Here is a 13,831-nt window from a genome sequence, read left to right on the forward strand (position 1 = left end):
ATTTTGTTTTATTAAAAAATATTCTTATAGATTCTGGAGTTTGAACTGAGTGAAGAAGAGATGACGTTGATGGACAGTATTGATCGAGGTGGTGATGGCAGGATTTGTGACTTCCTTTTATTTCCCGGGTAAAGTATTGTTAATTTGGTTTCTTAAGGTTTTTGAAAAGTCAATTAATGCAGGAAGATAGTAAAATAATAATTTTAATTTATTAAAAAATATCAGAAAGTAAGCCTTTAGCTGTTTATTTCTGTTTATAGTTTGTTGCCTTGTACTTGAATTTTCACTTACCAATTTAAACTCGAGGGGCAAATTTTGTTGTTATTGGAGGGTATTTGATCCAAAAAAATGAATTTATTCCCCACTTCTTTAGATCAAACTTGATTAAATACAATTCTTCAGGCAATGTATGGCCCTATGTATTAAGTGCTTCCCCATGATTATAATATAATAACAGTAATAAAGTGGTAAATTTATGTATGATATTTTAGAGTTGGTGTATATTATATCCATTGATGTTAATTTGATGTGGCAACCAATACTGATTGTTAAACCATACCCCCGGCCGGGATTGAACCCGCGGTCATAGAGTCTCAAAACTCCAGCTATCTCTATTGTACTCAGTCATTGTATAGTAAAGTCAACAGAACGAACTTTGTAATAAACACTCATAATAAATCTGTCATGTCTCCATAAAGCAAGAATTATTTAGTAACAAGTTAAATACTTAAAATTTGTCGTTTTTAATAATCAGTCAATAATTTATTGTTAAAAATGAATACCAGAAGAGATAGGTTTACAAGGCATAATATTTTTAACACTGACCGTCTCCCACCCTAGGAATGGAATATTCACTGTTGCTCATTCAATCACTGTCTTGCCAGAAGTATTCTGCTATCACAATTCAGATGCTTCTTGGAACTGCAACATCCCAACTCTTCCATCAGAGTGCAGCCACTGTAATTTCCACCTCTAGGACTCAAATCCAGATAACAAGTTTCCTTGAATTCCTTCTTTAATGTTTTCTTGACGAACACCAACAGCACATCAAGTCTTAAAAACAGCTTGATTTCTTTCACTCTCATCTAATATACTCGCACAAACCTGTTGGATGTTCAGACTCTGAGCATTCTTAACTTCCTTTAATCCCTCCCTCCAACCTTTTCTGGGAAGATCCCTCATCTTCCTTCCCTCTTCCCTATATTTATACAGCATCCTGGTCATCCTGTTTATTTCCATCCTATCTAAATTCCCAAATCACTTCAACAACCCATCCCGACTTCTCAGAATTCACACCACACATTGCTCTCAAACATGCCGTCTCCACTGCCTGTAATGTTTAAAACCAATGATTCACACGAATCTAACAGTATTGAATACCCCCTTTTCTGCCTCCATAGATAAAGTTCATCATTTCTACAGATGCATCCATGCACCATCAACACACTTCCTTTTTTAAATTCTATGGTTCCTCTTCTTTCATATACCCATATGCTAATAAAGCCAATCCCAAATATCCCAACAGATTTGGGTGCTCTTGACTTGATTGATAGTGTCTTTAGCTCACACACTTAAGGAAACAGGTATTCTCCCTAAAACAGGTTGTGGAAATTTGAGGTGCCCAACTCTGGCAATCACTGCTGACACAGGCTTTGTAAGATTGACTGTCCTACCCTCACAATACCAATGTTCTCGACTTCCCCATTGAAAAACTAGAACATACTTATTTATGTCATGGAGTCTATTCTAGCCAGAAATCTTAGAGTTTACTCAGGATAACTTGACTTCTATGTGACTTCTTTCTGGAATGTCATGTTCACAGAAAATTGTACCTGCACTCAAAAAATGTTAGTAAATCTAGTATACATCCTAGAGAGTTACTTGTATTCTCTGGGGTTTTGCTAACTAGCATTAATATTCATTGAGAAGTTACTAATTTCTAGACTAAATACTAAAATGACAGTTCACTTAGCAGTCTGGGCTGCTACATATCCTGATTTGGGCTCTTGGCCCACTCATAACAGAAAGCTAAATTAACTTGTGTTCCCCCACAATATTTGGAGACTGTCTAGTATTGAGTTGAAAACAGAATGATGACCTCAGGTACAAATATGTTGGGAATGCCTCTATCATTGTTTTACTGGTTGTCAGACGAGTACTTTGTAGACAACATGGGATGCTGAGCTCAGAGCTCCAATTGGTTCTGATCACCATTAATGTTCGTGCCAGAAGACTGAACATGCAGTCTGGGAAGCTCCAGCTTCCTTCTTGCATAACGAGTTGCCAGCTATCTCAATGATGCTTGAAATCTCATTACCTAATGATATTTTAATATTAATATCTAAGGCTACTTTATTGATTCTAATATTATTTACTAATGACTGAAGTTACTACACCAGTCATACGGTTCATTTACATATTCTAGGGGTATTGTTAAGGAGTTTAAGGGTGTGGGACTGCTCTCCCCCATATTGATCAAGTTCACCTCTTGCAAGCCCTTCCAGTGGGCCCTGGACACGAGTGCCGTCCAGCTGCCCTGGTTTAGTAGACACGGGTTTAACACTGATTGTCCACTTTCCACTGTGTGGACCTCTAGGGTAGATGCTTGACATCCTTCATCTTTACTTTAACTTTTCTCAAAGTCTAGCCTTGTCTGAGTGGGTTGGTAATTCCCAACCTAGTGGCCCACATGCTCTGGTAGCTTTACTTCCTACTGATACAAAGTTCTTTGGGTTTAACCTGTAAATGGTCCAAATGTATATATACGTTTTTTCAACATTTGAAAGTATGTAAAAAAAGTAGATGATCTTTTTTTTTTTTTTTGTACATTTGAAAACGTGTAAAAAAGCTTTGATCTACTTTTTTTTTTTTGTTATATTTGAAAAATATTAAAAAAAAATGTAGATCTACTTTTGGAACACTACTCATGTGAACATAGATCTGCTTGGACCGTTTACGGGTTAATGATAATCTGGCTGAGTGATCGTCACTCCCTACCTGGTTCGTTTTACCCACAAATGTGTTCAGATAAGGAGGATGGCCACTTATAATCATATTTTTAGAGTATGTATTGCTAACACAGATGTAGTATGGCCTGAGTACCTGGTTGTAATGGAACAAAGTGGAGCAGTATACAACTCGTATTTCCTTCACCAAATAGACAAGCTGGTATTTACAGTGTGTACGCTGTTTACATTATATACAGTAATGTAAGAATAAGTGTACAAGCCCACCTTTGGTGGGCTTGTACACTTATTCTTGTACACTTATGCTTGACTAATCACAGACTGTGATTGGTCAATGAACCGAGGTACCGATAAAACAATGGGGTCCCTATTGATTGTTAAATCCTTAGTACCTGATTCGTTGGGTGTGAGGCAGTGTATATGAGAATGTGGCATATGTTGAATGAAAGGTTACATACTCATAACATGTGGTAGGTAATACCTGATCAGCAATAATGTTTGAACATTGCTGTGTAGTTAATGCATTAGCTTAAGATTTTTATATTTTGTTTGTACAATGATTTTATTTGATTACTTTCTCTTTCTTACAGGATCGACAGACACCCAGAGTATCCATTCCACATTCCATTTTAATGATATAGAAATGTTTCGTGTTTACCATTTTGAGATGAGTTATAGCATTGTTGATTATGGTAATAATATAATATGTCTGATTCTAATTTCTGTTTTTCATGAATATAGATGAAACAATAGCACTTGCTGTGCACATTGTACCATAGAAGTTTTTAAATGATTTGCATGGAACTACAAAATCAGTCATTAACATTTTGCTCTAAATCTTGAAGCATTAAATTTGTCTTAAAATTTCTCCTTCATAGACTGGGAAGGGGATTGGAAACTAGGCTCAGGAAAATTCAATTAAAGAAGTTAAAAGTAAATGTGAAATTTAGTATATATTTTATAAAAAGAAAAAGAAAGAGGGAGGCGGAAGATGGGAGGGAGAAAAGAGGCAGAAGCACTAGCAGTGACATGTTCACGAAGTTCTAAATATCGATATAAATAGATAGGGACAATCTGTTCGAGAAACACATACACACACACACACACACACACACACAGGAGATGATGAACCAGCAAGTTTAGACCTTATATTCACCTTGAGTAGTTCAGACATTGGGGACATCACATATGAAAGGCCCCTTGGAGCTAGCGATCACATGGTCTTGAGCTTCGAATACATTGTAAAGCTAAAAGTGGAGAGGGAAGCAGCATGAGTAGGATGGGAGAAGCCACACTGTAAAAGGAGGGACTACACAGGCATGAGGAATTTCCTGCACGAGGTACAGCTGGAAAGAGAATTGGTGGAAAAAAGCAGTAAATTAAATGATAGAATATGTGACAACAAAATGCAGGGAGACTGAGGAGAGGTTCGTACCCAAGGGCAACGGAAACCATGGGAAAACTAGAACGAGTTCGTGGCTCACCCAAAGATGTAGAGAGGCCAAAACTAAATGTGCTAGATAATGAAAAATGTATAGAAGACAAAGGACCCAGGAAAATACGGAGAATAGTCAAAGAGCCAGAAACAAATGTGCATAGATAAGGAGGGAGACCCAGCGCCAGTACGAGAATAACATAGTGCATCAAAAGTCATATTTGATTCAAAGATGTTGTGCAGCCATATTAGGAAGATAACAACTGTCAAGGACCAGGTAACCAGGCTGAGGCAGGAAGGAGGGGAGATGACAAGAAAAGACCCAGAAGTATGTGAAGAGTTCAACACGAGAATTATGGAAGTATTTCCAGTGGTAACAGAAATGACTCCAGCAAAACAGGATAGCAGGGTACACCAACAAGAGCTGGCCACACCACACGCAACTGAGGAAGAAGTGAAGAGGCTGCTATGTAAACCAGGTACCTGAAAAGCGATGAGACAAGACAACATCTCTCCATGGGTCCTGAGAGAGGTGTGGAACACAACAAATATAATCCCAATTTTTAATAAAGGAGACAGACCAGTATCATTGACATGTATAGTATGCAAAGTCATGGAGAAGATTGTCAGGAGACGAGTGATGGAGCACCTAGAAAGGATTGAGATTATATATGATAACCAGCATGGTTTCAGGAAGAGGAAATCCATTGGTACCCAGTAGCCTGGTGACAAAAGCTCTCACTTTACATGGCGAGGGTCCGGGTTCAGTTCCCGGCAAGGGTAGAAACATTGGGCTTATTTCCTTACACCAGTTGTCTATGTTCCCCACCAGTAAAATGGATATTGGGTGTTAGTCGACTGGTGTTGGTCGCATCCTGGGACAAAACTGACCTAATTTGCCCATAATACTCTGCATAAGAAGCGGCTTTCTATATAGTAGTATGTCATTGATGTCAGCTAGGCCTATATACCTTGTACGCACATGTACTTGTGGAAATAAAAATAAAGATATTATTGTTACAAACCTACTGGAGTGTTATGACAAGGTGACAGAAGTAAGACAGGAGAGAGAGGGGTGGGAAGACTATATTTTCTTGGACTATAAGAAGGCTTTCAACACAGTTCCACACAAGATATTAGTGCAAAAGCTAGAGGAGTAGTCAGCAATAACATGTAAGGCACTGCAGTGGTTCAGAGAATACCTGACAGGAAGAAAACAACTAGTGATGGTACCTAACGAGGTATCAGAGTGGGCGCATGTGATGAGCATGGCTCCACAAAGGTCAGTACTAGGGCCAGTGCTGTTTCTAGTATATGTGAGTGACATGAAGGAAGCGATAGATTCAGATGTGTCCCTGTTTGCAGACTATGTGAAGCTAATGCTGAGAATTCAAGTGGATGAGGATGAGGCAGAATTACAAAGAGATGTGGACAGGGAACAAGCCTGCTCCATAAACTGGCTCCTGGAGTTTAATCCCACCAAATGCAAATTCATGAAAATTGAGGAGGGTCAAAGAAGACCGCAGACGGAGTGCAGGATATGAGGCAAAAGGCTCCAAATTTAACTCAAAGAAAAGGATCTTGGGGTGAGTATCATACCGAGCACATCTCTTGAAGCACACATCAGTCAATAACAGCTGCAGCACATGGGCTTATGGCAAACCTAAGAATAGAGTTTCGACATCTGAGTAAGGAGTCATTCAAGACACTGTACATAGTGTACTTCAGGCCCATATTAGAGCTGCAGCACCAGTCTGAAACCCACACTTGGTCAAGCACATCAGGAAATTAGAGAAAGGGCAAAGGTTTGCAATAAGACTAGTCCCTGATATATCCTATGAGGAGAAGCAAAGGGAAATGAATGTAACGAGACTGGAGGATAAGGTGGATAGGAACTGGGCAAAATGTTTCAGAGATGGGACACATCAACAAGGGATCACAACTGGAAGATGAAAAGTTAGATGAGTCACGGTGTTGTTAGGAAGAACTTCTTTAGTCACAGAGCTGTCAGGAAGTAGAACAATTTGGAGAGTGATGTAGTCGAGGCAGAATCCATACATAGCTTTAAGAAGAGGTGCGATAAAGCTCCTGAAGCAGGGAGAGAGTAGACCTAGTAGCGACCAGCAAAGTGGTGGGACCAGTAGCTCTGAATCGACTTCTGCAACCATAAATGGGTGAGTACAAATAAATGAGCGCGCACACACACACACACACAAACAAACAAAACAGACGTCACAAAGATCTCCGCTAAAATATCCAAGAGATACCACGAGGAGAATAAGAAAATGATGAGCTGCAAACATTAATGAAAACTTCAATAATGTACACAAGAAAATGAGAGAGTTACTAAGGAAGTTATATAAGGGAACAACAATTAGACCAGACAAGATATCACCATAGATAATGTGAAAAAGAACAGGAAGAACTGTGTTGTCCTTCAGAGTGCTAGAGAACTGTGAACACAGTGACTCCAGTGGAAGACAGGAAATAGGCAGGAAGCTGTAAATCAAAGACCAGCTGTTCTGATTAGCATATTGTCTAAAGTTCTAGAAAAATTTAAGAAAGAAAATAGTGGGCACTTCCAAGACATGAATGCGAGGCAACTAACATGGGTTTAAAAATGGCGAATCTTTATTGAAGAATTATAATTTCCAGAACTTTAAAACATTTCCAACTTCCTTCTCTTCAACAGCTTTTTGTTCTGGTAATTCAATATATATATATATATATATATATATATATATATATATATATACAGGTCTCCCTCAACATTCGCGAGGGTTAGGGGATCAAGAGCCTCGCGAATGTTGAAAAACCGTGAATGTTCGGTGCTCCAATATATTGTAGGGAAATATATTACAATACTGCTTCCTTAACTTGTTGAACCATGAATAATCATAAAATACATGAAAACGTCGTAAATTGTACTAAATATATACATGTTATGCTTTAATAATGTGTGTTATTTAATAACATGTATGTTAATAACATGTATGTTATTAAATACCACAGACTCCACCACTGCCTCCACCACTGCGAGTCCCTACTACCCTCCCTCCGACCCCCGCAACTGGCAGCCAGCCCTCCCACCACTCAGTGTGGTGAGTGTTTTGTTTGTTCATTATTTGCTATTAAACTACAGTATAAATAATGTAAACCCATTCATGACTGCACATTGGAATGGCTATTCGGACAGGTATTAGACGGTGACATCATGTGTTGTTTACTCTTGAACACTGCAAAGAATCGAACATTTCTGCTATTGCTAATAATAACAACAATAATAATAATAATAATAATAATAATAATAATAATAATAAATACAATATAATTGAAGAAGGAAATTGTACAAAAATACGAGGAAGTGGTTGACACATCGTCAGTGTGGCTTTGTTTATGCTGGAGTGAACATTAGTCTCCCTGCTCTTCCAAACATTTCACAATAATTCAGTGGTTGAGGCAGTGGTATTTAATAACATATATGTTATAAATAATAATAGTACATGTTATTATTAATAACATGTATTATTATTAACATGTATGTTATTAAATACCATTGCCTCAATCACTGCCTCTACCACTCCAGTCACACTCAATCTACAAGCACCAAACACAGTGAATTATTGTGAAATGTTTGGAAGAGCAGGGAGACTAATGTTCACTCCAGCATAAACAAAGTCACACTGACGATGTGTCAACCACTCCCTCGTATTTTTGTACAATTTCCTTCTTCAATTATGTCATATTTATTATTATTATCATTATTATTATTATTATTATTATTATTATTACTATTGTTATTATTAGCTGTAGTAGAAATGTTTAATTCTTTGCAGTGTTCAAGAGTAAACACATGATGTCACCGTCTAATACCTGTCCGAATAGCCATTCCAATTTGCAGTCATGAATGGGTTTACATTATTTATACTGTAGTTTAATAGCAAATAATGAACAAACAAAACACTCGCCACACTGAGTGGTGGGAGGGCTGGCTGCCAGTTGCGGGGGTCGGAGGGAGGGTAGTAGGGACTCGCAGGTGGCGGGAAACTTAAATATGATTTGGCAGCTGGAAATTTAGTTGCTGGGAATTTGGCGGTTGGGAATTCGCGAATGTGTGAAGCCCGTGAAAGTTGAAAACGTGAATGTTGAGGGAGACCTGTATATATATAATATATATATATAATATATATATATATATATATATATATATATATATATATATATATATATATATATATATATATATATATATATATATATATATATATATTTAAGCTACTCACATTATATTTTATTTAGTAAATGATACTAATTATATTGTTTAGTGTTAAATCAGTCTCCATCTGTAATAATAATCCTTCTGTCAGTCTTTAACATGTAAATGCAAGTTATTTAAAAATTTTAAATTTAATTTTACTAATCCCATTGAAAAAAGTGCTCCTTGATCAAGATCCTGAAAAGTTCTTGACCAAAGGGACTGGAGCTATTGTTCCCTTCCTATGATCAAGACTGATTTGCTCTCTTCCCTCAGTACTCTTCCTCTTCCCTGTCTCCTTGAAATTGTAACAAGGCCTGGTCATGGACCGGGCCATGGGGGCACTGACCCCCGGAACACCCTTCAGGTATATATTTTATTACTGCACCTTGTGGGTCTTCTCCAGATGCTCTGATGACCACCTTTTTTGAATTATTACTGTTGCTATTTTTGTATACCCATTGCTTTATTGTGGGAATTCTGCTTTTATTTCTTCTTTCAACAAACTGGCTGTATCCCACCGAGGCAGGGTGGCCCAAAAAGAAAAACTAAAGTTTCTCTTTTTAAATTTAGTAATTTATACAGAAGGGGTTACTAGCCCCTTGCTCCTGGCATTTTAGTCACCTCTTACAACACGCATGGCTTACGGAGGAAGAATTCTGTTCCACTTCCCCATGGAGATAACAGAAATAAACAAGAACAAGAACTAGTAAGAAAATAGAAGAAAACCCAGAGGGGTGTGTATATTTTTTTTTTTTTTTCAACAAGTCGGCCGTCTCCCACCGAGGTAGGGTGTATATATGTGTATATATGTATATATGTATATATATTTATATATATATATGTATATATGTATATACAGGAAGGCCCCACTTATACGGCTGGTTAGGTTCCAGGCTACCGCCGTAAAGCGGAAACTGCCGTAAAGTGGAACACCCTTTTTTTCCACTTACAAATGCATACAAACACTAGATAACAAGTTTACACTAACATATATTAAGTTAGCAATAGAACCAGGCATCAAAAAAACAATAAAGTACAATACACACATAGTGCACTCATTACTTACCTTAAAATATTTATAGTCTTAATCTAGGGTGAGACAAGTAGTATTTATTGTAAGAAATCAAGTGTGGTATGTATGGTAGTCAGCCAGGCTACCATACCAGGCCACCCCACCCACACATGCAATTCTATGATATTTAAGCATCCCAGAGCGATAAAATGTATATACAGTTCACTCATTACTTACCTTAAAATATAGGGTGAGATGAGTAGTATTTATTGTAAAAAATCAAGTGTGGTATGTAAGGTAGTCAGCCGGGCTACCATACCAGGCCAACCCACCCACACATAATATTCTATTACATTTAAGCATCCCAGAGCGATAAAATGTATATTCAGTTCACTCATTACTTACCTTAAAATATTTGTAGTCTTAATGTAGGGTCAGGAGTAAGTAAATGAGATAAAACGAATAAATGAGAGAGAGAAAGAATGAGTACATGAGAGTGGACAGGCGCAGAGTTATGTAAACAAACCAGGCGAAGGTAAGTTTTGTAAACAAAGTGTACACGTCTGGTTTGTGTACAAGTTACATTGTGTACAAGTTGTCTCTACATTGATACGGTAGAATAAATAAAGAAGAACACTCCCATTCTCATGTAACATCATTTTGAGAAGAAATGATGCTCTGAGTGAAGGCAATGGAAATAAGTCACTCTGACTTTTTTGGGTTATCCTAGGTTCTCTACACATATGTTGTTATGTATGATAATCTATGTAACTGTATTTGTGTATACCTGAATAAACTTACATACATACGAAAGGAATAATTTTCTACATTACCCCCAGGAACACATTTTCTCGTATGTTAGATTAGAGAAAATGTTATTCTTGGCGTCACTTGTACAAGTAACCTGGCTCCCACATCTCATATTTATGTTTATTTATTCTATTGTGGGGTGTATTTATCGTCTTTTTATGTTATGTATCGTGTTTATTACATAATTTTGAAAAAAAATATCCTGGATGGATTAATGAAAATGTGTATATTAACTTAATATACAACATTTAATGAGACTCGGTGATTATTATTATTATTATTATCATTTCTAATATGGCGTCACTTGTGCAAGTCGTCTGCTACCACATCTCATATTTATGTTTATTCTATTGTGGGGTGTATTTATCATCTTTTTATGTTATGTATCGTGTTTATTATATAATTTTGAAAAAATATCATAGATGGATTAATGAAAATGTGTATTTAACGTAATATACGACATTTAAATGAGACTCGATGATTATTATTATCATTATTAATATGACGTCTGGAGACATAAGACACTCTTACTGATTTTAATGTGTACCTGCATGCCAGCACAGTATGTAAGCTTATTTAAGTACAGGTATACATAAGTATAATTATTAGAGTATATATAAAATATGAAATAACTTTTAAAAACATTTGAAATTTTGGAGTTTCCAGACAAAATGCAGAGACTTAGTGCTTACTGAGCTCACGAAGAATGTAAACAAACAAGGTGGGGCGCGGTGACCGTATTAGAAAGTCAGGTGGGGGGAGCCGTATAGTGAGTTTTGGTCATAATTTGAAATGACCGTATTAGCGGAACGCCGTAAAGTGAAACGCCGTAAAGCGGGGCCTTCCTGTATATATATATATATATATTATATTATATTATATATATATATATATATATATATATATATATATATATATATATATATATATATATATATATATATATATACAGTATATATGCTTGTACATGTTTGTGTAGTGTGACCTAAGTGTAAGCAATGTCCATTCCAAATTCTTTGATTATAAAATTCTTAATAACATTAATTTTCTGAGACATAGTCCAGAGCCACTTCTAGTCCCAAAACCTGGATAGATGCTAGAGAAATTTAAAGTTTTCTGTTTCTTTTTCCATAGTATTTTTTTAACCAATTCGAGTATTGGCAGGCTTCTGGAAGGTTAAATATTTTCAGCGGGTTTTATCTGGTGTGTGTAACCTACTAAGGTTTATCTGTCCTGAGTGTTCTCTACCATTTATGTGTCCAGTAAAGTAGCTAGGTATGCCGTGTTTCTCCCAAGTTTTATTCATATCTGGGTCTGGTATGTTTCCAGTTTCTGTGTTAGTTGGCTGAGTGGTTTCTCTTGCTTGGTTGTCCATGATCAGAACCCTAGTTTCTGTTTTATCGCTGGTCAGAGGGTCGATGATGTGATGTACGTTGTTGGTGGCCCCCTGGTTTGCTGGTTGTTCTGAGGGCATGTTAGTCTGATGTTGGAGTGCTTCTTGTTGCAAGAGTTTCTCGGCCTGTTTTGACCTTGTGATCATTTGTAGTTCATAGGCTTGGTTGTCAAAATTCTCTGTGTCTTCTATTCTCATTGAAAAATTTGTAGAACTAGGCGAATGAAAGGTTGTAGGTATAAAGTTTCACAAGAAACGAAGGCCTTGCAGAAAGGCGAGATTGTACCTTATCCGGACTACGTGTTTCTGTAGCTCACACTACGTCATCAGGTCATAGATTCAGACGGTATCTTCCACTGAAACTGGCCAGAATACTGGGAAAGAAAGGGAGGTCTTGTCTTACTGTATGGGCCTGACAGAGGAGGTCATCTATGGTACTTCGAGGCGCCTCCACCAGATTTCCCCAGGTCTAGTATGTGTAGACACGTGGGGCACTGCCCTGCTGTTCACGGCAGTGTGCCAAACTTGGAGTCTCATCTTAGAAGAAGGCACTTGTTTCTCAAAACCCCGTGCCTCGCCGTTCAAACTTGAGGCTCCCAGTTCTCGCTAGCTAATATGACCTAGTGTTTGCCTATATTAAAGACCTATTCCTACCTACATTAAGGTCTTAGGTCTACATTATTAATACCTACAGTTGTCTCAATAATTCTAATATTAGTTTACTAACAGTATAAGGTATCTACCTCTTCCTTGATGGGTAAATCTATCAATTAAAATGTACCTTCCAACCACCTTCGCCAACCCAGGTGTATGTATGTGTTTTGGGTAGATGCGAGAGCCCGCAAAACTCAGACGGTCTATCTGTGAAATGTTAGGGCTTTCATATGGCTTATTTACCTTGTGGAACTTAGGACTGAATAAGTTCCAACAGTGGAAATCATTTTGGTGCTGCCACTATAACCTTTGATCACTATATACACTCTATATATACACCCACTTTTCTCTTACCATAAACACCGACAAACAGTTACATGGGGAGTCGAGCAGACTGGAGAGCCGCAGAAAATAAATAAATACATGGAAGTATGAGGTGGTGCACAGTACTCTACCTTCCTGACAAGACCATGTTATCCAAATTCATCAGTTCTTCACTCAGCTAACAGAGCTCTGACTACATCAGTCCCAGTGAGCCTGCTGGAAAGCACTAAAGTAACCTATTACGTGAGGAGCACAAAAAACTTAGCTCAAATACACAGCGTTTGGACTGCATCTACTTCCTCCTGCTGCTTCCACGTGACTGCCTCTCCCCAGCCATTCACACTTACACCCATGCTATCCTATCCTTGGAAAATAAATCCCGACAGCATTTCCAACATTCCACAGTTTAAACTACTTTACAGTATCCACAAAATGCATAGCATATTTTTTAAATTATGGTTTACATTTATCCATAGGTCATTCATTATGATTTACAGTTGTTCATAAAAATTATGGCACATGTCTCCATACATTTACACAGCAATGAAGCAACTTGCATAATAATAATAATACTAATAATAGTTTTTATTTGAACATGATACACTAGCTTTCTCTAACATAGCTCATATCTGCTGAGATGTAAACTATGAGTGATTATTCTGAACTATTCATTCTAATGGGGCTTCTTTTTTCTTTATTTGTATCTACTCCCATATCTATTATGAATCACGAAACCGTAATGACACAATTGCAAACAAACCATACCATGGGCGGGGTTAGAACCCGTGATCAGAGCGTCTCCAAACTCCAGATTGATGCATTAGCCACTGGGCTAGCTAGCCATAATAAAATTCATCCAATTAAGTATATTTATACACCAAAGGAAGGTTAGCATAGGCACCACTGTGAACATAAATGCAAGCTTTTACAGACGAATCTCTCCAATTTGAGCCATCGATCCTACAAATAGGAGGTTGCA

General features: G+C 37.4%; 1 protein-coding gene and 1 long non-coding RNA gene across 3 annotated transcripts in view; one reads left to right on the top strand and one right to left on the bottom strand.

The window, feature by feature from the left end:
• LOC128687302 (aldo-keto reductase family 1 member A1) overlaps positions 1 to 5,411 on the top strand; it is a 59,055-nt gene extending 53,644 nt beyond the window's left edge. For both annotated transcript variants that reach the window (XM_070098335.1, XM_070098336.1), the window contains 2 exons: positions 31 to 128; positions 3,557 to 5,411. In XM_070098335.1, the coding sequence (XP_069954436.1) occupies positions 31 to 128; positions 3,557 to 3,599 (141 nt within the window). In that variant the 3' untranslated portion in view covers positions 3,600 to 5,411. The remainder of the gene's footprint in view (positions 1 to 30; positions 129 to 3,556) is intronic.
• Positions 1 to 13,831, bottom strand: part of LOC128687304 (uncharacterized) — a 52,092-nt gene that overhangs the window by 10,162 nt on the left and 28,099 nt on the right. The window lies entirely within an intron of this gene.

This window comes from Cherax quadricarinatus, chromosome 62 (genome assembly GCF_038502225.1).
Source record: "Cherax quadricarinatus isolate ZL_2023a chromosome 62, ASM3850222v1, whole genome shotgun sequence".
Classification (NCBI taxonomy): Eukaryota; Metazoa; Arthropoda; class Malacostraca; order Decapoda; family Parastacidae; genus Cherax; species Cherax quadricarinatus.